We start from the raw sequence: 22,957 nt of genomic DNA, 5'->3' as shown, positions 1-22,957 counted from the left end.
GCCTGGCGGTGGTGTCACTGGACAGGGTGGGGCGTGCGACGGATCACGTGGCCGGCGCGCTTGCTGCGGGAAGGTAAAAGCAGTGCTGGGAGCGTACTAGGGGTCATGCCGCGGGGTCGTCTCTGCGCCTGCGCCCTGCCGGGATGCTGAACCTTGCGGCGCTGCTGTGGCGCCGGCTCCTGCGCAAGCGCTGGGTGCTCGCCCTGGTTTTCGGGCTCTCGCTGGTTTACTTCCTTAGCAGTACCTTCAAGCAGGTAAGCGACTGCGCTCAGGACTTCCGTCCTTCTGGTCCTTCTTCTTCCTCCAGCCCTCCTCCCTTAAATACTATGTCATCCTCCCCATCCTCATTCCTCTGATCTAAAATCCTTCTTCAGCTCTTCTCCCTCTGCTGCATCGTCCTCCTCTGTCCCTTTTCCCCTTTTCTCGCTCCCTCTATCCTCCACTCCTCCCCCCTTGGATTCTCTGCCTTCCTCCCTTCCGTGCTCTGTTCTCTGCCCTCTCACCCTCCGTCCTTTCCCAACCTCTCCTCCTTGATCTTAAATCCTCACACTTGCTCCCTCCCTCGATCCTCTGTCCTCTGATGTCCTCTCCACTCCTCCACCTTGTAGTCCTCCTGATATGCAGCCATTCATTCCTCCCTCTGAGCCTCTGAGCCTCTGAGCCTCTGAGCCTCTGAGCTTCTTCCTTTCAGCCCCTGGATCATCCACCACTCCTCCCTCCGATCCTTTGGTCCTCCCTCTAGCTCTCTAGTCCCCAACTCTCTAGTCCTCCTCCCTCTGTGCGATCCTCCTGACTCTAACTTCCTAGTCACCTTTGCATCGAAGGCGGCAAAGGGAGACATCCCCCTGCAGGTCTTTGTACCTTTCCTCCCCGTTGCCGCATCTTGCTGGTAGGCTGAGTGGGTTCTCAGACCCGTACACCCTCCTGTGGCACGTTCTCTGCTTTGCACAGTCCCAGGCCTCTTGATGTACAGGTGGGCAGGAGGCAGAGATGGCTAGCCCAGGAAGTGAACAAGAGCTCTCTGCCTGTCCACCCGGGTGATCCAACAGGCTCTTGGAGGTTCCCCTTTTTGGGCACAACTTGGTTGGGTGGATTTTTTTTTTTTTTAATTTCTCAACCTTTCTTTTCCCTTTTGTCCTGGTTGAGAGTTCCTAGAGTCCTGGCATCCCACTTTAGTGGGAAACATATCCCAGCATTTGCTTAGAAACCAAATTTGAGTTGCATTCTGTAGGCCAGCTGCCTCTCTTCTTTTCCCTGCTCCCATGCCTCCTTTGATCCAGTTTCACTGGTTCGTTCTCTGTTTTTAACCTATCATAGTGTATCCGTTTTTATTAACGGAGGGCTTTACTCTCTGGTCCAGATGTGACCATGTAATCCTGTCTGGCTTTTCCAAATTTTGGTCATTGTCTCCACTGCACCCACCTGGAACAGAGCTCTCGACTCTCCTCTGCCAGCTTTGTACCTCAGCATCTCACTAAGTGACATCATCACCAGTCACACAGTTAGGCCATTCATTTCTTCCTGTCACTCCTGGCCTCAAAACTCTGGCTCTGCAATGTGCCGTACTTACTTATTTGCCTGAATTATTTCTGCCACCCCTTCAGGGGCTAGACACTCTCATCTGTTCCCTGGACCGGTGTTGTAGCCCCGCCAGTCTGCTTCCCATTTGTCTCATAGTCTGTTCTCTGGACAGCGGCAGGGTGATAGTCTAGACAGGGTTTCCACCACAGGCCTTCCCAAATGTGTAATTCTTTGCTTAAGCGAAGAGAGCTCATCTGAGTTGTCTGTGTGACTGAACTGCTTTTGGTTATTTTGGGTCTAGCTGACCATAGTGTCTCGGGCCATGCCGGGTGCCCCACTGTAGTGCAATGTCCTGCCCACCATCTGGCCACTTGCCTTGGTGGTAATTACCAACCCAGCATTTCCTGTTTGTGTGTTTGCTTGTCTGTGTCACCTCACCCTCTTGTTCAACATGTTTTTGAGGACAGAGACTTGTGTGTCTGTCTTGGTCGGATACTCCAGCCTTCTTCTCCAACCCCGTCCCGTAGGCATTTCCTGGGGACCAGATGTTGACTCAAGTGAGTCTTGGTTGAGGTGACTTGACTTTTCTCCTATTCCTTTTTTTATCATCTTGGCTCAGATGTTGCCTACCTGGTGACCTTTCCTACAGCCACATTTTAATTACTTGGTGTGTACGTGTGTCTGCGGTGAGGTTAGGTATAGGTATCCCCTCCCCCAACCCCCTGAAATAGGGTTTCCCAGCTGTTCTGGAACTCACTCTATAGACCAGGCTGGTCTTGAACTCAGAGATCTGCCTGAATGCTAAGGTTAAGCACCTTGCTTTCTTTTTCTTTTTTTCTCTTTTTTTGCTTGAAATTTAAAACTATATGAGGGTCTATATTATGAAACCTCTGTTTGTTTGTTTTATCTGTTTCCTTTGAAGCCAGAAGCACTGATTAGCGTTGCAGACCTGTGTGTCAATGGGCCTTTGGCCAGTAGATGATTAAACTCTCTGGACATGTGGAGAACCTGTACGAGATCAAGTCCCATGAGGTTGAGAAGAGCTTGTGCTCTTAGTGCTATTGAAACACCACCGTGGACTCTGGTGGCCTGAACACCACACTTGCACCTTGGCAGCTGGGAGGTCCCAGACTGGGATTCCAACTGATTCTGCATGCGGTGGTCCCCCCCCCCCCCCGACCTCCTTTATTCTTACACAGTGGAAAATGTACCCTGATCCCTTCAGCCCCTCTCAAGGGTACCAGTCCATTCCTGGGGAACTCCACCCCATGGTCTCACAGAATTCTGGTTGTGTAGGAGACACCCCACTTCTCAGTCTGTGATGTTACTGCTCCGCTCATGTCGTCTTGGGTGTGAAGAGCTTAGCATTGATTCTGGGATTGGGGGTGGACAGTCAGGTAACTACACACAACTCTGATGGTCCTGGGGCTGTCGCATGCTGTCCACCTGATGTTCACCTGTGAAATAGAGGCCTTAGAATTGCTTGGTGGGGTGTGCTGTCAGGTTATGAAGTGGTGCCTCTGAAAGAATGGAAGCCATGCTTCCACATACCCTAGCCAGCCCTATACTGTCAGCCTCTGCTCTTGCCCTAGGGTATGGAGAACAGCTGCTACCTGTGTTTCAATGCTGGTTCTTGGAGCACTCTCCTGTCTGCAGCTCTTGGAGCACTCTCCTGAGCAGCTCTTGGGGCACTCTCCTGTGCAGCTCTTGGAGCACTCTCTGGTCTGCAGCTCTTGGGGCACTCTCCTGTCTGCAGCTCTTGGAGCACTCTCCTGTCTGCAGCTCTTGGGGCACTCTCCTGTGCAGCTCTTGGAGCACTCTCCTGTCTGCAGCTCTTGGGGCACTCTCCTGTGCAGCTCTTGGAGCACTCTCCGGTCTGCAGCTCTTGGAGCACTCTCCTGTGCAGCTCTTGGAGCACTCTTCGGTCTGCAGCTCTTGGGGCACTCTCCTGTCTGCAGCTCTTGGAGCACTCTCCTGTCTGCAGCTCTTGGAGCAGTCTCCTGTGCAGCTCTTGGGGCAGTCTTGTAGGCTCTTGGGTTGCTTTGGTTTCAGACTGCCTTCTTCCTGTGTTGCTTTCCCTGGTGTTTGTGAAGTGAAGCTGCAGGCTGATTGCTCCTCTGTCTCTTCTTCAGGTCCTGTGGCTGATCTACTTTTCCGTTGAGTGTCCTTTTCCTAGGACCTAGGTGTGGTTAGGAATTAGACTTCTTTGCAGAGGTGTGGGTTGTAAATGTGATCCAGGCCAGCCGGGATTTCCAAACTGAGGTTCTTCTTTTGTGACCAGGTGACAGACGTCAGCCAGCATCCCGCGTGAAGTGTTTTTAAAGATGGGATCTTGCTGGGAGTGGAAGCGCTCACCTTTGTTCCCAGCACTTAGGAGAGTGAGGCATGCAGATCAGAGTGGGTCTACACAGTGGCTCACAGATCCCAGTCTGCATCATGAGTTCCAAAAAGATGTAAGGTGTGTGTGTGTGTGTGTGTGTGTGTGTGTGTGTGTGTGTGTGTGTGTGTTTGGGGGTGTTGGGGGTTTGGCGTCTGGTCTAGGTGCATATGTAGTTCCCACCCTGTAGCACTGTCTCTGCTCACTGTGGTACACTGGTGGCACAGACAAGAAATGTATACTGTGTTAACCTCCTGGGGCTTTTGAGAGTAACCTAGCCAGTCAGTTTCTAGAGTGTGGTCTGCACACCCCAGGAGAGCCCGCTTCAAGGATTCAGTGAGGACTGAATTAGGTTTGAAATAACACTTAAACCATGTTGGCTGTGTTCAGCTGCGGTGACCCCTGCCCCAGTGTTAACTGTTCATGGTGGAACGTGCTTTCAGCACACTAGGCCATGAGCCGTAGCGTTTGCCCTAGAGCAGATTCTTTCCTGATGCCTGGACAGGCACAGCAGCTAGCTCACTGAGAAGGAGGCAGGGGAAATGACTGATTGAAAGCTCTTGTCTGCTCTGTGCTGAGGTGGGAGCTAGGCAGCCTATCTTGCCTTCTGCATACTGAACTCTGGCTGACATTTGAGTTACAAGCTAAACTATCCAGCCCCTTTGCTACCCCTCTTCTCACCTAGAAGAATGAATGGTAAATGGTTTGTTTATAAGACTTGGGAGAGGGGGCTAGCTCTTCCAGAGGTCCTGAGTTCGATTCCCAGAAACCACATGATGACTCACAACCACACGTGGTGACTTTCAACTATCTAAGGGGATCTGTTGCCGCCTTCTAGTCTGTGGATGTATATGCAGCAGAGCACTAAAATTAAAAAAAAAAATTCAATAAAATACAAAAGTGTCCATGAGCCAAGGATTGCAGACATTTTGGGGCTGGAGAGATGGCTCAGAGGTTAAGAGCACTGACTGCTCTCCCAGAGGTCCTGAGTTCAATTCCCAGCAACCACATGGTGGCTCACAACCATCTGTGATGGGATCTGATGCCCTCTTCTGAGGCGTCTAAAGACAGCAACAGTGTGTTCATATACATAAAATAAATAAATCTTTAAAAAAAAAAAAACAAAAAAGACACGGGAGAGAGTCTGCTTCCTCGGAGACAACTGACATTCTCCACTGCCAGAGATAAAATGCAATTCGAGGGAAAAATCAGACGTTTGGAGACTGTTTCCTCCCCTCAGCTTGTTAACTTCCATCAGCTGTGACGTGAACAAATGTGATATCTAATGTGACAGAAGTATGTCACCGTTTGGCAGATCTGCGAAGCTCTGCTCACAGAACAGGACATTACTGAACACTTGGACATGGGTAGGCCACACTCAGAGCCCATGTGTGCACGTTGGCATACAGTTCACCTTCCAAAGCAGCCGCTCACCTGAGTGTGTATCCCAGTGACTTTAGGAAGGTCACAGTGAGGTAGCTGTTACCACAGTCACGGGTGAGGGCACCTTCGTTGACTTGTCCTCCCCCTCAGCCCTAAACAATCTCCAATCTCCTTCCTGTTTGAAAATGTGTCTCATTTTTATTTATTTTGTGTGAGTGTGTTGTGTGTAGTATTGCGGGGAAGGAAAGAGTGCATGAGGTCAGGGGACAGTTTCGGGGAGTCTTTCGTTTCCATCATGTCGGTCCCCCGGAATTGAACTTAGGTCATCCGGGTTGGTGGCAAACACCTTCACCCGCCAAGCCATCTCAGCAGCCCAGTAGGTTCTGGGCATCAAAGGCTTTACCTCCTGAGCCGTCTCTTCTGCTCTCTTCATATTAGATGGAATCTTTTTTTTTTTTTTCTTTTTTTCGGAGCTGGGGACCGAACCCAGGGCCTTGCACTTGCTAGGCAAGCGCTCTACCACTGAGCTAAATCCCCAACCCCCATATTAGATGGAATCTTATAATGTGATCTATCTGAATGCTGTGACGTTTCTAGATCCACCTGTGTTACCTCATGACCCAGTGTTCCCTTGTGAGCAGCTGTCACATTAGGCCACTCATCTCACTCATGGACACTGGGGTTCCAGCTTTTGGCAAAGAACCCACTTAGGAGGTTTGGTGTGGACGTGTTTTCATAACTCACTGGCACAGAACTAGGATGTATTGCTATGTAAGAATGTACTGCTGGGCCAGAAGTTGAGAGCTGTGAGGATCCTCGTGGCTGCTTTCCCATGGTCACATTGTGATAAACTTGTAAGAAAGACATTTATCAAGATTTGGTATAGAACTTAGTGTTGGGTATGGGACAAGAACCACCTGTGGATGTAGGCAGAACTGTCACAGCCTCTCCCTTCCATCTGCACATACACTCATGGGGGGCTAACTCCCGCCCCAGCTCCCGTCCACTTAGTAGATTGAACACAAATCTGACCTGAGATGGTACTAAGCCATCTGTAGCTCATCACTCTGTCACTCTGTGTGTATGTGTAAGTGTGTGTATGTGGTGTGTGTATATATTTATGTGTGCATGGATGTATGTGTGTATGTGCATTTTTATGTGTGTGTGTGTATGTGGTGTGTGCATGTGTATGTGTGTATGTGGTGTGTGTCTATTGTATGTGTGCATGTATGTGTGTGTATGTGTCTATTGTATGTGTGCATGTATGTATGTGTGTATGTGCATATGTGTGTACATGTGTATGTGTATTATGCATGTGGTGTGTACATGTGCATATGTGTATAGTGTGTGTGTGTATAGTGTGTGTGTGTATAGTGTGTGTGTGTGTGTGTGTGTTGGTGTCTCACTCTATAGCCCTGGCCACTCTTGTACTCACTAGGTCGACCAAGCTGGCCTAAAACTCATAGTGATCCCTCTGCCTCTGCCTCCAAGTAATGGGATCAAAGGCAGGCACCACTACACCCAACATATAAATACTTTAAAAAAAAATCTCTAACCAAAACCAAACAAAAAACCAATTGTTAATATGTCAAGAGATACAAGTTCTCACTGCGGATCCTCATTGGCTTGGACCATTCTCACACAGGCCCTCCTCTGGGCTCTGCCGTCGTGAGTCAGTCCCATCCTGACTTGGTTTCCTGCCTGGCTGACTGCCACCTGCCACCCTGCAGCTGGGTGCCTGGCTGGTCTCACCCAGCCTGGTCCTTCCTCTCTCATTTCTGAAGTGGATGTGGTAAGAGGAACGGACTGGACAGACTAGGAAAAGAGATGCTCTTCCCACATGGAGAGGAGACTGTGCTACACACAGGTCCCCCGGGCTCCTTGGCTCTGCATCTCTGAGGCTTCTCAAGCCTCTGCCCAGACAACTGCTAACCCGTTGCCTTGGATCCTGAGATATCTCTTTTCTTTGGTTTTTACCCTAATTAATGCTTTAGGGGATAATTAAATTGTTAGAGATGGGAGTGTAGAGAGGATGCCATTAGGGGAGAGTGTTGGGGACAGTGAGTGGTGCTGGGTGATCTGGGCACAGCACTGTGCATGGGGATGGAGGCAGAGTGGGCACTCAAGTCTGCTCCCTGGGTGCCTGCCATCTGCTGCAGGAGTGGGAGGGAGGGAGGGTAGGCAGGTGAGTTCTGCTGCAAAGAAGTTACCTATGCAGACTGTCTGAGGTTGTCTGTGTTGCTTTTCCGTTTCTGTGATTATACACCGTTAGCAGGGCAGCTTAGAGGTTGGTTGGTTGGGGCTTAGAGTTTCAGAGAGTTAAGAGTCCATGACTGGCATGGCAGTCATGTGACCATCGTAGCAGCAGGCAGTCAGGCGGAGTGCTGGAGCAGAAGCAGAGAGCTCACATCTTGATCCAAACCACTAGGCAGAGAGAGCTAACTTGGGCTTTTGAAACCTCAGAGCCCCCACCCCAGTGACACACCTCCTCCAACAAGGCCACACCTAATCCTTCCCAAATAGTTCCACCAAATGGGGACCAAGTACATGGATTCAAATGCATGAACCTGTGGGGACCATTCTGACTCAAAGCACCACGCAGGCATTGTATAAAATACAGAGAACTGCCCTGTGTTATCCCCTCCACCTTAAACTAGTTACCAAAAAGACTTGAATTCTGCGACATTGGCGTGACAGGGTGGGCACAGGGGTTACCCGCAGAAGGGTCACTGGGATATTTGGGTGTCATTTCTTCCTCTTGTTTCATCTGAGTGTTTTCACTTCTCACACTTGAGTTGTGCAGTCTCCTTGCTTAATGGACAAGTGTTTCCCCATCTTTACAAGCTCCCTGGGGGCTGGAGAAGTGGCTCTGTGGCTAAGAGTGCTAGCTGCTCTTCCAGAGGTCCCGAGTTCAGTTCCCAGCAACCACATGGTGGCTCACAACCATCTGTAATGGGATCCGATGCCCTCTTCTGGTGTGTCTGAAGATAGGGACAGTGTACTCACATACATAAGATAAATTAAGGGGCTGGGGATTTAGCTCAGTGGTAGAGCGCTTACCTAGGAAGCGCAAGGCCCTGGGTTCGGTCCCCAGCTCCGAAAAAAAGAACCAAAATAAATAAATAAATAAATAAATAAATAAATAAACCACCAAAAACCGTACACAGCACACTTCTTAATTAACCCTTTGAAAGTCTGAGAAGCCGTGTCCGTTAGCTAACGGACATGTGCAGGCTCTGCAACTGTTTACAGAGAGCATTCTCTTGTGCCTCTGCCTACTCCGGCTCACATCTTTCCTGTAGCACCTGTGGACACCTAACATCCTGGGGGTCGGGTGGCTCTGATTCACACACAAGCCTTATCAGCAGCCCATTGGAGCACTTAGCTAAAGTGTCCGCGGCACTTTGTGAAAATCCCCTTCGAATGGGCTTTTTTCATTGTTATTTGAGATGGGGTTTCTCATTGTAGCCCTGGCTGTCCTGCATCATCTCTGTGTAGACAGACCAGGCTGGCTTTGAACCCACAGATTCGCCTGCCTCTGCCTCTTGTGTGCTGCCATGCCCAGCTTTCAGTGAATCTTTTTTTTTTTTTTCCTTTTATTTTCGGAGCTGGGGACCGAACCCAGGGCCTTGCGGTTGCTAGGCAAGCGCTCTACCACTGAGCCAAATCCCCAACCCTCAGTGAATCTTGAAGAAAATCATATACTTGGTAAAATGTTTGAAGATGAGACAGCTCAGAGGGAACTCTTTAGGGAAGTCCAGTAACCCGTTGGGACCCTTCCGTCCTGCCTCCAGAAGTACAGCACAGCCGTGATTTAGCCACACAATACCCATGGCGAGTTTTCGAATATTCATGTTTGACAAGTTCAGGTGCTGGAGAACTGCCCTTCTGTTCACCAGGACTGGGGTCCTATGGCGGAGATCCCTCTGGGATACACTGCTCGGGGCTTCAGCTAAGGGCCTGCCTCTGAGCGACAGGCTGCTCCTAAGGGAGTCCCAGTCTCCCATGGTTCTTGCACTCAGCCCCTCTCTTTCTGTAACTGAGGTAACAGCTACTGAGTTGTCACCTGCCCTGTTCTGTCCTGTGCTAGCTAGCCATATCCTTTAAAAGAAACAAAGAAAGGAAAGGCAGGCCACAGGAAAGCCATCTCGAAGAGACTGTTTTACACCAAGCAAACTGAAGAAGGGGGGCCCAGTCCTGATAGGCTTGGGGTAGGAGAGAGGCCACCTGTTAAAGTGCTGGTGATACCTCAGAGGCTTCATCCGACCTTGGGGAGGTTAGGCACTGTCTGGCACTTCTGTCTGCAGGTGATTGACAGGACTTTCTCAGAGCCCCACACTGAACGGCAGGGTCATCCTTCGAGCATTGCTAGCCTGTGGAGGCTGTGCTTACTTAATGATGGTACATTAGCATGATAGATCCATGACACTGTGATTATCTAGATAAGCTGGGTCCTTGGGAATGCTCTGCTAGCCAATTAGTGTCCAGAGCAACCTATGATGATGGCATATGCTAGGTCAGAGGTCAGAAGTCAAAGGTAAACATGCAAAAAACAAATGAGCTTTTATTTAAGCTTTGGGATTTCTGGATTTCCTGTGGATAAGCACTGTTTTATTTTATTTTATTTTTTTTTGTTTTTTTAAGTAAACCTTTTCTTTGGGGATGATAATGAAAGCTTAGCAGGAAAGCTGCAAGGAAGGCATAGTTTCTCCAAGACATTTAGCTCTTCCTATTAACCACAAGTGTATTTTCATATAAAATGAAAAGTAAGGTCATTCCAAGGGTAAGGATAATTGTTAAATAACTTTTTGCGCTGTAAATTGTGTGTGTGCATGTGTGTCTGTGTGTGGGTTTGTGCACAGGAGGGCAGTTGCCCACAGAGGCCAGAGGAACCCGGAGCCTGAATTACAGATGGTTGTATGCCACACACTGCCAGCTCTGGGAACCAAACTTGGATCCTCTGGAAGAGCAGGCAGTGCTTCTAACCCATGAGCCCTCTCTCCAGCCCTGTGTATACGTATTATATATACCCGAATACCCAGGGTCGTAGAAACATGTCTAGAGCACACAGGGCCTGGAGTGGAGGAGGCGTAAGAAGATGGAGGGCGGGGGAGGTATCATGAGAACTTAGCTGTGATGGTAGAGTGTCCCCGATAGCGTTTAGTCAGACATTTCTGTGGTGTTTGGTTTCTGGGATTTTTTTTGCTTGTTTGTTTTGGTTTTGGTTTTTTCCTACCGTTGAAACAGAGCTACGGGACACCCCGGTGTGTGATTTCTGAGAGGGCGGCACACAGTAAAGCGTTTTCTAGAGCAAGGTATGTACATCTTCAAAGTCGCCAACTTCCCGGATTACCTTCCCACAGTGATTACAAAGAACCCGTCTGTGTCGCCATCAGATGTGCAGGGTCTCCTTAGTCACAGGGCAACATTGGTGACACTTAAAACAAAGCCATCAAGATAGCAGGCATGGCGGTGCACACCACAATCCCACAGTCCTAGCACCGGCAGGCTATTGCAGGAGGACCTGGAGGCCAGTTGGGGCTGCACAGGGAGATCCAGCCTTAAAACCTCCAAAACCAATAGGCCATTTTAGGAGGTTGAGGCAGGAGGATTGCAGTGAGTTCCAGGCAAGCCTGAACTACAGGGTAAGGAGCTGGGTTTTAAAACATGAAACAAGGCAGCAGGAAAGGGTCTTTTAAAGTTCTTTTGTTACACATTCATGGCTGCAAGCTTCCAAAGGTGGCTGGCTGCCTTGTGTTTCTGTTTGTTTTTTGTTTTGTTTTTTTGTTTTTTGTTTTGTTTTGTTTTTTTCTGGAGCTGGGGACCGAACCCAGGGCCTTGTGCTTGCTAGGCAAGCGCTCTACCACTGAGCTAAATCCCCAACCCTGCCTTGTGTTTCTTTAGCTGGGCTGCCTCCTCCTAGCCCAGTGGTGTGGTTCTGGTCTAAGAAGGGATCCAGGCTCTCACCCAGGGTCCACTCTTCTCCTGGCGTGGCTCAGCAAAGGGCTGTGTAGGTAGAACAGCATCTAGAAGCAGTCATAAGGACGACCGCCCCATGCGGCTGAGGCCTCCTGGTCTAAAAGGATCAGGCGACAGCTTGAGATGATTAGAATTACAGTTTCCTCCTGGTTGTAATAGCACCCGGGCTTTGCGTTCTGTTCCGTGTTGTATATGGCTAAAAAAACTTAACTTGCTGGCAGATATATATATATATTTCCCCCCCCCCCAGAATTCCGTCGAATCTTTTGTCTGCTTCTGGGTCCCTGTACAGAAGTCTGTGCCAGAAGGTTGGGGCGAGGGTAGAGGGATGGAGGTACAGACTCCTTGAGGGCAGGTAAGATTGCAGGGAAACCACCTTGAACCCTCCTCTCACCCTGTGGTCTCATTACAGGAAGAGAGGGCCATAAGAGACCGGAACCTCCTCCAGGTTCAAGACCGGGAACAGCCCATCCCTTGGAAGGTGCAGTTTAACCTAGGCAACAGCAGCCGACCTAGTAACCAGTGCCGGAACTCCGTTCAAGGGAAACACCTCATCACCGACGAGCTGGGTAAGCCTCCCTCCCTGCACTCTGGGTTTGATAGCCTTCCTTCTTGCTGGTCTTGATGCCGGTGTCCGTCTTCCATACTCCTCTCCATCCCAGGCTCCCTGCCGCATCTGGGAGGCTTGGCTGAGCACCCAGACTCCGAGCCGTTCCCTCTGCTTACAGCGCCAGCCTTGGCCTCAGTTCCAGGCCACTGCCTACCAGGCTTAGGCATGGGGTTCCTCTTCTTGTCTAATTGTTGGTGGTGGTGGTGTGTGTGTGCATGTGTGTTTGTGTGGTGTGTGTGTGTGTGTGCCTATGTATGTATGTGTGTCTCTGTGTGTGTACACCATGTCATGTATGTAGCAGTCAGAGGACACCTTCTAAGGGTTGGTTTTTTTCCTTTCACCATGTAGATCCAGGGATTGAACTCAGGTTGTCAGGCTTGCTGGCAGGCACCTCTTCTGGCCGAGCCATCTTGCTTGGCCTGCAAGTATCCTTTGTTTGAGCACAGGACTGCCGCTTCCCAAGAAAATGCAGTCAGCTGACAGGTGGACCTGGGGCCCGCAGTGCAGTGTCTACAGACTCAGAAAAAAGTTTTAGTATTAGGTAGCAGTTTGTCCTTTTCTTTTGTCACAGCTACAAATGGTTAATTCAGGTCAGACAAAGACTCACACAATCCTTCAGTTATTAAAAAAAAAAAGCCAACACTCGGTCTTTTAATCACTAAAAAATCCCACAGGGGCGACAGGTTTTATATCGTTCACCTTTACAAATATGGGGAAAGTGGTTTAATGAAGAAAACGTGTGACGGTTGATGCTGTTTATCAATGAGATGCCTCCGCGTTGCTAGGGTAACAGCAGTGTTAAACAAGATAGCCAATTAGAGTCACAAACTTTTCAAAAGCTGGAAGTTAATTTCCCAGGCAAGACCAACACATTTGTCTGCCTTAGTCTCCCAGGACTTGGTGAAAATAACATCCTCAGAGCCGATAAGCACCAGTTTTCCCTGTGCAGCCCTGGCTGTCCTGGAGCTCCCCCTGTAGACCAGGCTGGCCTCGAACTCATAGAGATGTGCCCATCTCTCCTGGGCGTTGGGATTAAAGGCATGTGCCACCACTGCCTGGTGTATATGGGTATTGAAACATCATGATGACCTATTCCTGTGTGTGTGTGTGTGTGTGTGTGTGTGTGTGTGTCTGTGTGTGCGTGCGTGTGTGTGTGTGTGTGTTCATCAGCTAAAAATAAAGGGCGGGAGAAATGGGTGAGTGGCCAAGAGCACTGACTGCTCTTTCAAAAGGACCTGGTTTTGAATCCCAGCATCCAGGGAAGGCAGCTAGCTCCCTAAACTGCCTGTAACTTCAGCTCCCAGGGATCCGAGGCCCTCTTCTGACCTCTGCAGGAATCTGCACTCACATGTGCACACACATGCAATTAAAAGTAAGAATGACTTCAAAAAGTAAAAGGTCACTTTTGCGTGATTCATGATACATGGGGACAGGCCTGGGCGAGCTTGCTCTCCCCAGAAATTAGGCCTGGTCATGGAGAGGTGAGTACCAGAGTTCAAGACCAAGAGCTGGGAGTTGGCAATGGTAGGAGAAGGCCTGAGATGTTAACTCACAGCTTCCCAAAAGAAAGGACAGGTGGCGTTTGCAGGCGACATTGGGGTGCACGGTGTTATCATGTGTTTGACCCAGATGGTGGCGTCCGCAGGTGACATTGGGGTGCACGGTGTTATCATGTGCTTGACCCAGATGGTGGCGTCCGCAGGTGACATTGGGGTGCACGGTGTTATCATGTGCTTGACCCAGATGGTGGCGTCCGCAGGTGACATTGGGGTGCACGGTGTTATCATGTGCTTGACCCAGATGGTGGCATCTGCAGGTGACATTGGGGTGCACGGTGTTATCATGTGCTTGACCCAGATGGTGGCATCTGCAGGTGACATTGGGGTGCACGGTGTTATCATGTGTTTGACCCAGATGGTGGCGTCCGCAGGTGACATTGGGGTGCACGGTGTTATCATGTGCTTGACCCAGATGGTGGCGTCCGCAGGTGACATTGGGGTGCACGGTGTTATCATGTGCTTGACCCAGATGGTGGCGTCCGCAGGTGACATTGGGGTGCACGGTGTTATCATGTGCTTGACCCAGATGGTGGCATCTGCAGGTGACATTGGGGTGCACGGTGTTATCATGTGCTTGACCCAGATGGTGGCGTCCGCAGGTGACATTGGGGTGCACGGTGTTATCATGTGCTTGACCCAGATGGTGGCGTCCGCAGGTGACATTGGGGTGCACGGTGTTATCATGTGCTTGACCCAGATGGTGGCATCTGCAGGTGACATTGGGGTGCACGGTGTTATCATGTGCTTGACCCAGATGGTGGCATCTGCAGGTGACATTGGGGTGCACGGTGTTATCATGTGCTTGACCCAGATGGTGGCATCTGCAGGTGACATTGGGGTGCACGGTGTTATCATGTGCTTGACCCAGATGGTGGCGTCCGCAGGTGACATTGGGGTGCACGGTGTTATCATGTGCTTGACCCAGATGGTGGCGTCCGCAGGTGACATTGGGGTGCACGGTGTTATCATGTGCTTGACCCAGATGGTGGCATCTGCAGGTGACATTGGGGTGCACGGTGTTATCATGTGCTTGACCCAGATGGTGGCATCTGCAGGTGACATTGGGATGCACGGTGTTATCATGTGCTTGACCCAGATGGTGGCGTCCGCAGGTGACATTGGGGTGCACGGTGTTATCATGTGCTTGACCCAGATGGTGGCATCTGCAGGTGACATTGGGGTGCACGGTGTTATCATGTGCTTGACCCAGATGGTGGCATCTGCAGGTGACATTGGGGTGCACGGTGTTATCATGTGCTTGACCCAGATGGTGGCATCTGCAGGTGACATTGGGGTGCACGGTGTTATCATGTGCTTGACCCAGATGGTGGCATCTGCAGGTGACATTGGGGTGCACGGTGTTATCATGTGCTTGACCCAGATGGTGGCATCTGCAGGTGACATTGGGGTGCACGGTGTTATCATGTGCTTGACCCAGATGGTGGCGTCCGCAGGTGACATTGGGGTGCACGGTGTTGTCATGTGCTTGACCCAGATGGTGGCGTCCGCAGGTGACATTGGGGTGCACGGTGTTATCATGTGCTTGACCCAGATGGTGGCGTCCGCAGGTGACATTGGGGTGCACGGTGTTATCATGTGCTTGACCCAGATGGAGTCGCAGTGCTGCTATCACCCAGGGTAGAGTCCTGAGGAACTCACTGACTCTCTGGGAATTCCATTAGAAACTTGCATGAGGGAAGTGTTTACCAGGACGCGAGAATGCGCATCTCCTCACCCCTGAGATGCAGTAGCAGAAACAACAGAAGCCACGGCTCCCTCTGAGGGGACTGGATCTCCTGGTCTCCCAAGTATTGAGGGCCCTCTAGTGTCCCTAATTGTCAGCATTCTGCCAGCTCCCACACAGACCTTGTTTTCCAGAGCAGTTCTAAAAACAAGTTCTCCTCCACCAGCCTCGTTCTCTGAGGACAGAGCTGGGCGCTCAGACTGGCTGGCGGGGAACAGCTGCTGCACACCTGAGGGCCCCTGCACACACCTGAGGGGCCCCCATACACACCAGAAGGCCCCTGCCCACACCTTAGGGTCCATATACACACACCAGAGGGCCCCTGCACACACCTGAGGGTCTACACACACATACACCAGAGGGCTCCTGCACACACCTGAGGGCTCCTGCACACACCTGAGGGTACATACACACACCTGAGGACCCTTGCACACACCTGAGGGTCCACACATACCTCCCACCCCCTGTACCCCGCAACACCTGAGGCTCTTCACATGCACACATACCCAAGGGCCTAAATGGCCACTGGGGACGTGTTTGAGGTTAGGTGGTGGCCCTCATAGACTTAGAGATGTTTCTTTTCTACTCCCCAAATGGTGTGGGGAGCTCTGCCTAGAAGCTCTGAGCATAAAGTAGCCCCAATGAGGAGGCCTGACGGGCGCTGGATGCACACGTCTGTGTGATGCGGTTTCTCAGTGGTAGAGCGAAGTACGTTTTCCTCTTTTCTGAGGATTCAAGAACATCCCTAATTCTAGGGGATGGTTGTGTCTCCCCGTTTGTGTGCAGACACTGGAAGCAGAGTAGGAAGGTCGACTGTGGCCTCCTATTTTAACAGTCCCTTCAAATTCCCACAACAGCAATAAACCGTCAAAAGTGGTGTGCTTGCTTTCTAAATCCGCAAAGCACTCGTCTCTGTGAATGGGCGCCTCGTTTCCTACCTTGGACTTTTTTTAAAGAGGCCCAGGTGAAAGATTCCACAACCCAGCCGCATGGGCATGACTTAGCCTGGCAATGAGCTCACACTTCAGCGGTAGACTAGAAAGCGATTGAGCCATGGTAACAACGCAGATCTAGTGATGACTGAGGAGTCCAACTTCCCATCATCCTCTGCTCAGGTGAAGCCAGCCCTAGACATGTGACTTCCACATCTGGTCCTGGTGCATGGGATGGCTCCTGTCTGCCTTCTTCCTGTGCAATTCTTCATCCTCAGAGGGAGCACAGGTGGCTAGTTTCCCTCTGAGCTTTGTCCCTGGCTTTCAGGCTATGTCTGCGAGAGGAAGGACCTGCTGGCGAATGGCTGTTGCGACGTCAGTGTCCCCAGCACGAAGCAGTACTGCTGTAATGGGTGCCTGGCCAATGGCTGCTGTGAAGCCTACGAGTACTGTGTCTCCTGCTGTCTGCAGCCCAGCAAGGTACCTACCAGCTCCCGCTTCCCCTCCCTTGTCTTCTGTGCACCTCCTGCAGTGTTGTGTAGGTGCAGTGGCCTCTCCTCAGAGAGGAACTGGTCTTTACCCCCCATCCCCCAACACACACACACACACACACACACACACACACACACACACACTTGATGGTCCCTTTGCAGAAAGGTCAGTGCTACTGCTAGCCAGGTATCTGGTGAATGAGAGAGCCTGGGCTCCTTCTTGCCCTCCCAGTGTGCTGGCTTGGCCTGGAGTTACTATCAGTACTGAATGCCTTGTTTCCATAGCAACTTCTCCTGGAGCGCTTCCTCAACCGGGCAGCCGTGGCCTTCCAGAACCTCTTCATGGCAGTTGAGGACCACTTCGAGCTCTGCTTGGCCAAATGCAGGACCTCATCCCAGGTCAGAGGTGGTGCTGGGGATACAAAAGGGAGCCAGCCGGAGCTGGAGAACTCCAGCCGATCCCTCTGGGTGGCTTCCCAGACACGTTCTGCTGTGTCAGGGTGAGATAGTCAGGTCCAGTGCCAGTCATTGAGAGGAGGCAGGATCCAGGGGGATAGGAGGTGGATATATCTGCAAGTCAGAGGACAGCTTGCGAGAGTCCGTTCTCTCCCTACACCGTGTGGATCCTGAGGGCCAAGCTCAGGTCGTCAGCCTTGGCGGGCAAGCACCTTTCCACACTAACCCATCTCACCTCCCCAAGTTCCTGATCATTGTGGGGAGGGACTCGTCACCGCCCTTTCTCAGACAGCCACACGTCTCTTGCACAAGCACACTCCTCTGGTATACATTCAGGTTTTGTTTGTCTATCCACTTTCCCGTCTCTGGTTTACCTGAGAATATCCTGGGTCAAGGTAGAGGGAGCTCAGAGAATGTGAAAGCCCCCCTGGTCTCGATGGGGGGCCGCTCAGGTGAGTGGGCAGAAAAGGGAGCTGATTCACTGGCTCCTCCTGACTTGGTTCCTACAGCTGACTGAGCCGGAAGTCACTTCCTCGTGTGCAAATAGAGTTCTCAATGGCCACTTGGTTCGAGTGCCCGGAGCCTGGGCTGCGAGTCTCTTAAGTGGAATTAATATGGTGTGTTGGTAGAGGCTAATTAATGAGCTGTAGACAAGCCAAAGCCTCAAATCACTTGTATGACAAGAAATTACTGGGGAAAAAAAAAAATCTACCATTGGGGTTGGGGGTAGGGCATTGTCTGGGCTCAACTTCATTTGCTGTGCCCAGAGCTCTTGGGAAGGATGCTTGGCTTGTGTACAGGCCCCTAGTGTGTGACTGCCATTTGATGTCAGGACTCCTCGCCAGGGACTGGGTCTGTCTGACTCCGTGGTCAGAGGCCGATCCCACTGTTCCACCATATCTCCGTCTGTTTCAGATTTATTTTGTTTGTTTGTTTTTTCCATATTTACTATTGGGGGCGGGGCACGCCACCACATGCACGCGGAGGTCCGAGGACAACTCATACAGTTCACTTCTCATCCTCCTCTGGGTTCTGGGGGTGGAGCTGAGACCCTCAGGCTTGGGAGCAAGCACTGTGTTAGCCCCTGGCCATCTCACCTGCCCATGTTTTGTTGTTTGAGACGGGGTTGGGGGGTGTCTCAGGTAGTCAGATCGGTCTCATGCCCACTGTGCTGCTGAGAATATTCTGGGATGGAATATTCCACCCAGTTTTACAAGGTTCCGTGGATCAAACCTAAGACTTCATGCATATTAAGCAAGCACTCTGCCCGCTACACCACATCCCTAGGCCCTGATGGATTGAGTAGTCTCAGGATGCCCAGGTTGTTCAGAAGCTCCTTGGTGGACAGAAGAAATGGTGCAGGGATATCACCATCCTCCTTCACGCTAGAAAGTCCCTTGAAACCTTCTAGGAGCGCTAGAGGTGGGGCGGGGACAGTGTGGCTGTCACTGCAGCTGACCCTCTCTAACATGCTCCCTCACCAACAGAGTGTGCAGCATGAGAACACGTACCGTGACCCCATAGCCAAGTACTGCTACGGAGAGAGCCCGCCTGAACTCTTCCCTGCGTGAGGCCTGACGGAGAGACACACCCAGAACCAGTCCGGTCCACTGGGTAATGAAGGAGAAAACCACACAAGGATCCTTGGCCTTGACCATGTCTGTGGCTTTGAGTGTCTCCGACCGCTGGAGCAGATGGACAGAGCCATTCTGCAGAGCATGCTGGACCAGGTCCTGGCACCTCGCAGGGCCCTGGGACTGCTAGTCAGAGGCCGGTGCTCGCCTCTGTTTGGTCCTGACTTCAGAGTGGAGGAAGGCGCTGTGTTTTGTGCAGGACACCTTTGCCTTTCCAGAGGAGTACAGTGGAGGAGGTGACTGTTGCCCTCACTTCCTGAGTGTCATCCCAAGTGCATGTGTGCTCCGGCAGTGTGGGTGTGCACGCTCAGTTCTGGTTCTGTTTTAACGTCTGACCAGCAAGCCTTGTATCCACATTCCCAACCTTCAAGGGTGCCTAAAGCCTGGGAGGTTCCGGGCCCCGCTGAGCCTGTGTAGAGCTGCCTTGGTGGGCTCACAGACTGAAATGGTAGATGAATCCCTGGCTGACTCTCCCAGTGGAGTTGGCCGTCACTGTTTCTCCTCAGCCTCGGGGCCGGGGAGCCTTTCCCTTGTCTGTCACAGAAGCCAGTGGGGACTGGCGAGTGTCTGCGTGAATGAGTACAGCAGCCGCTCACTCTTGGCTGCTCTCTGCCCCCCCCACCCCCCCACCCCCGATGGTGTTTATAAGGAAAAGCCTCAGGTCTTACTCCAGCCAAGGCCAGCTTCACATCCCCTATCAGCGGGAGAATGTGCGAGCCGCAGTCGAGAGAGCTTCCCAAGGCAGGTCTGTGTCCATAGTAACTGAAAGGAGGTTTTAAGCCTAAGGTCAAGACACCGCCTCCTGTACTCTCCCCATCCTGTTTTCTCCCATTAGCACACATTTCCTCCCCAGACCTTTTGCCGACCCTTACGATGGGCCATGGTGTTGTGTGGTTTTGGTTCAGGTTGACCTGGGATCTACTGTGAGTCTCAAGATTTCCTGTCCGTGGCTTCGGGGAACCTTGTCTCACTACTGTGTTTACCTCCAGGATGGAATTTCCCCCAGCTCCCTCCTGCTTCCTCTTGCTGTTCGCGTCGGAATTGTATTCTCTCAGCTCTACGGAAGGACAGACTGACGGGCGGTTGCTCTCTTGTTTTGTCTTGCCATGCCGGGCTCGAGCCCAGGACTTTGTGTACGATTGGCAAACTCACTGTTACGGAGCCACGGCCCTGGCCAGGGAATCGATGTCTAGTGTTAGATCCCAGTAGTTCTTTTCTGTTTGCCCTGGACTTCTCGGTGTGTTGACTCAAACTTCACAAAAGAACTGGGTGATCCTGCACGTTCTGGTACATACTGGAATGTTCTGGCATGTTCCGACGTGTGGTATGTGTTTGACACCAGCCTTGAACTCCTGACTCTCCTCCCCTGGGAAGAGTCCACCCTTGGTCAGCTGTGGCGTTGGTTGGCCTCTCCCTTGAGTTCATTTTCAGAGTGTTGACACAGGTTTAGTATGAACAGACATGCCCGGTTGCCAGCTCTCCCTGACCGGGCACCAGAAAGACACGTTGTGTCTGTGGGTGAGTTCACAGTCTGCATTGTTGTGGTCAAGAATCTGGTCTGCTTGTGTTTCACTCTGTGGGTTAGAAGATGGGTGGCAGCCAAGACACAATGATCAAACCCACACAGGAACTCATCCTGAATCCACCCCATGTCCTCTAGTGCAGAATCACCTCCACACCGTTTCTCCGAAGAACAGATAGTCCCAGACAGGAGAGGGCAGAGTTGTCATGTACATCCACAAGAAGTCAGCAACACAAATGTCACTTTCAAATTTGCTGCGGCTGTGGAATGTGGTTTTGTGCTTTAATCAAGTAGGGGTGTGTGCGCCTGCACAGAGGTGCCTATCTTCAGAAATTCTCAGCATCTCAGACAAACGTGGCACTGGCCAGGGAAGGGCCCCCCACTCACCTCCCTTGAAGGGTTGTTCTTGAGCTCCCTTGATGGGGTTCCTAGAATCAGAGGCTGTGGTTTCGTGTACAAGACAAAAGTGAATCACACGATGTCTAGGGGGGCTCTGGGGAAGAGCAGGGGCGAGAACATCCTCAGCCTAGAAAGGACGGTTACTGTTATTAAGTGTGAGGGGCTGCGGGTCTGAAGCCCTTCTCTCCTGTCTGAATGCGCATTCATTGGGCTTCTTGCTGGGATACCACAGTTGGAACCTTGGAGAGAAGAAACATAATAGCAAGAGGGTCTTGAAACTGTTACAGGAGAAGAATGTAGCTCCCCAACCCTGCCTGACCACAGAAGGGTAAGCTCCCGTGTTCTTGTGAAGTAGAGGAGGTCCTTTATGGCAGTGATGGACCCGGAAGGCTGACCGAGAGCCTTTGCAGGAAGTGGTGTGGGGAGCAGTGGTGCACTGGGATTCTGGGTCTGGTTCTTCCCGGCTTTGGGCTTTGCAGGTAAATCATGAGCTGGCCGCTTCTCACAGCCAGGACTGGAGTGTGGCTGGAGCCTGGAACCACTGCTTCTCAACAGTGTGACCTTTGAGTCGTGGGCTTTTCATTTAGAACATGGAGTCACGTGTTTACCTGTGAACGTGCCCTGAGGTGTCCCGAGTGAGACTCTACCTCCCGAGGGGCCAGTGTGGGCAGCCCCGGGAAGCTACTAGGCAAGGGTGTGTGGTCGAGGGCTAGCGGGGTGGAAGAGCACTAGGCCATGAGCGCTTCAAGATACGGTTGAGAGAAGGTATTGTAGATATGAAGGGGGCACCTGTAAGAGCCCAGAGGACAGGGAGAGAGCAGTGGGCAAGCATGACTGAGAGAGAGAAAGAGACAGACAGACAGACAAAACAGTTGGGCGTGGGGGGTGGGGTGTCAAGAGCTCATGGCCAAAATGGCAGAGTTCTAAAGAGACAGGAAGCTGGGGGAAGGGAATCTGGAGACCAGGGCAGGGCTGGGTGAGAGGAGCCGTAGGTAGTAGTGACTGGGGAATCCTGGAGGCCAGTGTGTACATTAGCAGGCTAACAAGCATCATAGCTAGCCACTTGTCCTGAGGTAGGCTTGCTTGTTTTGTTTTTGGGACCTGGCACGATGGGTAAAATAATCACCTAAAACTAAAAAAAAAATCACAGAGCCTAGAGCTAAGGACCAGCTACTTCCTTCTTCCTCTGACCTGCCTTGTTATCTGCAGGCCCATGTGACATCCACACAGGGCAGGACAAACACGCGTGTGAGGTGTTTGTGTATTCAGGCACACACACACACACGCATTCCTACCTCCTTAAGTATGGCGGTGGTCTAGTACCGGGCTGTCCATGACACCAAGCCACCGATAGGTTGCAAACTTCTAGCTCATTCTGCAGACAGGTTTCGGCTGGGTGGATGGTGAGCTCACCAAGCACGCGTCGCACAGGGCCTTGAGGCAGGAACGTGCTGTTATGCGAGCGTGTCCTGTGGGGATCACCGCATAATTTAATCAGCACTTTAGCATGGTATTTCTCCAGGGTGGGGAAGTAATGAAGTCAGCACTCAGTGCTGGGAGTTCTCGGTTCAGCCTTGGGCACAGTGGTGACCTAGACTTGGGCTCAGTTAAACTCAGCACTGCCAGCATCCGTGGTGTGACTATAGTAGCCACTGTGGGCCAGGGAAAGGAGTATCGTGGCCTCCCAACCCATCAGAGACAAGTGGCATCTTCCCAATTCCAGCTGGGAAGATAGTATTTCAGGACACTGCCAAACGGCTCCTGAGGGTCAGGGAGAGATTACCCCCGAGTTACAAAACACTGCCCTAACTTAATTAGAAAGACAGGTTTGGGGATGTGAACCAAGTGCTGTGAGTGGTTGCAGGAGGGAAAGTTAATCGAGAAGAGGCTGGGCCGAGGTTGAAATTCCAGGAGGCCGAGGGTGTAAGATAGAGAATTTGAGCTAGCCTGGGATACAGAGACACACCCCCCTCCAACCCAAAAGCAAAAGAAAGGGGTGGGGAGAAAGGGCAGCAAGAAAGAAAAATTCTTTCAGGCTTCATTTCAAAACGTTCTGTAGTAAGCAATAGGAAGAAAGAGGCTAAAATAAGTGGTCAGTCAAAACGCAGCGGGGCTCACTGTGAGTTAATCCACACAAACCAATAGCCGTCTCAGTAGGTTTCAGAATAGACGTAAGACCGGGCATGGTGGCACGTGGTTCAATTTCTGGCACTCGGAAGGCTGGGCAGGTGAGTCCAAGTCCAAGGACAGCTTGGATTCCGTGCAGAGTCCTGCCTGAAACACAAAATTTTTTTTAAAGATTAATAAAATATTTTCTTAATTAATGGTGGTGATTCTGACGACAACAACA

General features: G+C 51.3%; 1 protein-coding gene across 5 annotated transcripts; it reads left to right on the top strand.

Annotated features, from left to right (window-relative positions):
* The first annotated feature begins 19 nt into the window (after positions 1-19).
* Spring1 (SREBF pathway regulator in golgi 1) lies at positions 20-22,957 on the top strand. 5 transcript variants are annotated; one of them, NM_001109066.2, is made up of 5 exons: positions 59-254; positions 11,673-11,829; positions 16,434-16,585; positions 16,882-16,995; positions 18,540-22,957. In NM_001109066.2, the coding sequence occupies exons 1-5, from the start codon at positions 144-146 to the stop codon at positions 18,621-18,623; spliced, it is 618 nt and encodes a 205-aa protein (NP_001102536.1). In that variant the 5' UTR covers positions 59-143; the 3' UTR covers positions 18,624-22,957. The 5 variants fall into 5 exon arrangements, with proteins under 5 accessions (XP_038945635.1, NP_001102536.1, XP_063127665.1 ...); XM_063271595.1 differs by lacking the exons at positions 16,434-16,585; positions 16,882-16,995; positions 18,540-22,957 and adding exons at positions 3,803-3,979; positions 12,225-16,427 and having other exon boundaries at positions 97-254; XM_063271596.1 differs by lacking the exons at positions 16,434-16,585; positions 16,882-16,995; positions 18,540-22,957 and adding exons at positions 10,529-10,596; positions 12,225-16,427 and having other exon boundaries at positions 109-254.

The sequence above is a fragment of the Rattus norvegicus genome, chromosome 12 (genome assembly GCF_036323735.1).
Source record: "Rattus norvegicus strain BN/NHsdMcwi chromosome 12, GRCr8, whole genome shotgun sequence".
Taxonomy (NCBI): Eukaryota; Metazoa; Chordata; class Mammalia; order Rodentia; family Muridae; genus Rattus; species Rattus norvegicus.
This window is presented reverse-complemented; position numbering and strand designations above follow the sequence as displayed.